This window comes from Phallusia mammillata, chromosome 7 (genome assembly GCF_965637545.1).
Source record: "Phallusia mammillata chromosome 7, kaPhaMamm4.hap1.1, whole genome shotgun sequence".
NCBI lineage: Eukaryota > Metazoa > Chordata > Ascidiacea > Phlebobranchia > Ascidiidae > Phallusia > Phallusia mammillata.
The window spans coordinates 747,358-751,071 of NC_137258.1; the positions used below are offsets into that span (position 1 = coordinate 747,358).

At 36.6% G+C, this 3,714-nt stretch overlaps 1 protein-coding gene across 1 annotated transcript; it reads left to right on the plus strand.

The window, feature by feature from the left end:
* Positions 1–7: 7 nt before the first annotated feature.
* LOC145238738 (uncharacterized) lies at positions 8–3,708 on the plus strand. The gene is made up of 12 exons (XM_080101989.1): positions 8–439; positions 514–556; positions 917–1,058; positions 1,121–1,153; positions 1,208–1,298; positions 1,581–1,722; positions 1,784–1,829; positions 1,995–2,067; positions 2,133–2,202; positions 2,270–2,452; positions 2,628–2,763; positions 3,184–3,708. Exons 1-12 carry the CDS (start codon positions 417–419, stop codon positions 3,399–3,401), a joined length of 1,200 nt encoding a protein of 399 aa, XP_079958115.1. The 5' UTR covers positions 8–416; the 3' UTR covers positions 3,402–3,708.
* Positions 3,709–3,714: the final 6 nt, after the last annotated feature.

Below are 3,714 nucleotides of genomic sequence, written 5' to 3' on the forward strand. Positions count from 1 at the left end.
GCAGCAGCTTAAATTTACGCTTACTCAGAATTGAAAAATTTAAAACATTTAAGAGCGCAGATAACTTGTGAACCAAGTAAAAACACTTTAAATAATTATCAAAATAAAAATGTACAAAATAAAGTGTTTCTATTGTACAACGTTGCACGGATTAATTACAGCAATTAATTGTTTTTAGTTTCGTAAAAATACGTTTATCTTACCATTATTTTAATTGCAATTATAATTACTGATCTAACAACAGCTGTGTCAAAGATAAACAAAACGTAGTGTTCAACACCATACGAACGTTATTAGTTATATGCGTGCTTCTAAAGAGTTCCTTTACCTGAAAAGAAATAATTAGTATGATGGGTTTCACCTAATTACTTTCGGTTGTTATTTGTAGCAGACAACACATTTTGTAACCTGCCAATATGAACTGGATGGGAAATGCCAGGTTAGTTTCAATGCAATATGTTTATCGTTGTCATATTTTAACATAAAGTTTTGTTATTGTTTTTCTTTCCAAAGAGATGAAAGTCGTTCCACTAACAAAGAGAAGATGCTACAGAAGGTGACTTGTGCATTTTCTTGAATTCTTGTTTGTATTTTTTGACCTTTATGACTTCTCTTTCAATGACTATGGCAGGTTATATAATTTGTCTCAATCTCGAGACAGATATTCATTATTCTCAAACGAAATGTGCTGTATACCATAATTGTGATAATTTGATGTGATTGAACACTCACGCAAGTTATCCATACGTCATGTTAAGTGATATTGACACAACGTCCATTGTGCTGTAGTTTCAACAATTATAAGAGTTTGTCTGTAAAAGAATTGGCCAGAAACAGAAGAGCCGACACAGCAAGGAACTTCTGTGAAACAGAGGTATTTTGATTTATGTTTCAACATTTTTTAAACATTTTTTAGGCATTTTTTGAAAGAAAAGATCAGATGAAAAACAACAAAAAAGTCACCAAGAAAAAGTCAAGAAAGCGCCCCAAAACGCGTGACATCACACAGGACATGTTGAATCTATCGCAAGTTTCTCGAACTATTCGCAGTTCATTCGGTAAGTACTCGCTTGTTTCACAAACACAAACCACCTTATAATATATAAATTTGAATTTGCAGCTGATGACATTGAAAAAGAACGCTCATCTCAAGGTAATATTAAGTGAAGCTTTTAAGTGGTTGATTTAAATCTAATTTGATTTCTAGATGAAGAGTCCCACCAACCACAGGCAAAACAGAGAAAATCAAACTTAGCTGATTCTGGCATTTTGAAACCATCGGTACCGGACTTAAGCAAGTTAGTTGGATAGCGCAGTAAAATGTTTACATATCCATTGTATTATTTCCATGTTTTTATGTATTAAGTTGGACACATTTTTGTGCTTTATTGGCAAAATAATCGAAAAATGGCGACGAAAACGTCACCTGGAATGTTGCGTTTCGTGTATTTAAACTCAATAGCTGCTTGCAACTTTCTTATGCACAGTAAAACCTTGTGTTAAAAGTGTATCATCATTCAGCATGCCTTGAAAAAGCTTGACTTATACACTCAAATCTATGTTGTTGAATCTCTCCACAGCTTGGAATCTCTGCTTGGTTCTACTTCCACGCTGTTGGACGCAATGCACGATCCTTACAGCCGCCCATCATATCATTCCACACCTGTTGTACATAAAAGCGAATGGATAGACGACCACTTGATGCCTTTTAACGTTGCCAAGGTGCTTTAACATTATTAGCTTATTAATATTCACGCGATTCTCTAACACTTGTTTCTCACAGGAGAGACCAGCGACATATCCAGTATCTTCACCATTCCGTTTAGAACGTAAGTAGAACCACGAAAAGTGTCATCGTTTTACTTTTTGGTTTTCAAACTTGGTTGTTTTTGCATTTGGTCGATTTTACCGGGCAAGGGTAATGCTCGTTGCGGCTTGTTTGGTAAAAATGTTTTTTTTTTTTTTTTTAAAATGCATTTCTGTGTTCTTTTAAGGTTCTCCAGCAGTCAGTTTTCAAGTTGCACAACATTCACACATTTCGCCTATTCCTGTTCGGATTTCTAAACGGTAAAATAACTACCTGTTTCCATTTGCCCGCCTCTTAGCTTCAATAAACACAACATTCTATGCAGACAGTCCCAAGCTTTTGTTTCAAGCAAGCAAAAATCATCTGATGATTATCTTATCTTCACACCGTCACATGTAAGAATCCTTTTTATTATGACTCCGTTTTAAGGAAATAATAACTTATTAAGTTTCTCATTTGTAGGAAAATCCGGGTTGTTTCGACCAATACACATTGAACAACAACTTGCATCTTCCACAATACGAAGCTCTTAGCGAACGTCACCAATCCACCGAAGCAGAAAACTTCACAGTATCACGTGATTATGTTTTTTCTGATCCGGACATCCCTAAGTTGGCGAGTGGAATAAATCAACATGAGCTTCCGGTAAGAAGGACATCGTATTTGTTGCACTATTTAGTCTTTCCGCTTTTCATTGTATTTTTGTCATCTCCATGTACAGTAGGATTGTAGTTTGTGTGCTTAATTCTACATTGGTTTATTAGAAAAATGTGGCACTTCACAAGTCAAAACTTTCGGCAAACCAACTATTTATTTTTAGGAGGTTCGCAACTCATCATGGGATTCATTTAGGGAATATGAAAGCGCGTCACCCAAAATGACGTACTCGTCGCGCATGGATGATTCCGTGCTCGATCGCAACTTTGACAACTGTCTGGAGCTGACCTACCTTAACCGTAAGTATCCCATGGACTTCATATTCTAGCAAGTCACTACATATGACCCTGTGTAAATGTAGGTTGCCAGTTTTTTTTGTGAGTGTTTTGCCGGCTAACACGAGGTGGCGGTATAGAGCACTTATTTTGGCTCAGTGCTGGTGGTGACGGACATAACCTGCTACACATCGTGTACTAATGAGGAAATTTAACCTTAAGTTACGTAACAAGAATTACCCAACACTTTTCCTACAACCGCTATTTGTCTTCCAAATGCACTTTTTGTAAATAATAATTAACCACGGAAACAATCCGGTTGTTAAGTGATGTCAAGCATGGAATTTGTTGGAAATGTTTTGTGCAAGTTTAAGAACTTACTTTTAAGCGACTTTCGAGGATAAAGCTCAACATAACCCAAATATCAGAAACTTGTAATAACAGTGAACTGTGAAAGCGGAAGAGACCTGGATGTTTCGGTGAGCAATGATTTCACTGAAGACGTGACACCAGATCACTGCGCCCCTGATGTTCAACGTCCGATGTTCGAGGGAAAAACTTGGGTGGATGCAGCTACGAGTCCCTACAGGTTTGGCACCAACACGATTTCAACCCAAACATTTTGGCAAGATGAGACGCTTGTCAAGGAGACAGTGTTATGAAACTGCTCGGATATGAAGCGCATGTTTCAGTTTAACTTTCTTTTTATGTTAGTCACTCTTTATGTATTTTGCTCGTTTAAATTTGAAGCATTGCCAGTGTTTTCATCCGCTAGTATCAACCTTGAACGAATAAGTTGGTCAATTACTTCTTTCTTTCGCTGTTTTGCTTTATTCTTACATTTCGTTGCTATTTAATTCAAACAGTATATCGACCATATATAATGAATTTTGTTTTTGTGTGTAGTTTGACTGGGCCACAATCCCAACCAAACTGTCACTCCTATTCAGTAAATGTGGTAAAATAATACCAAGG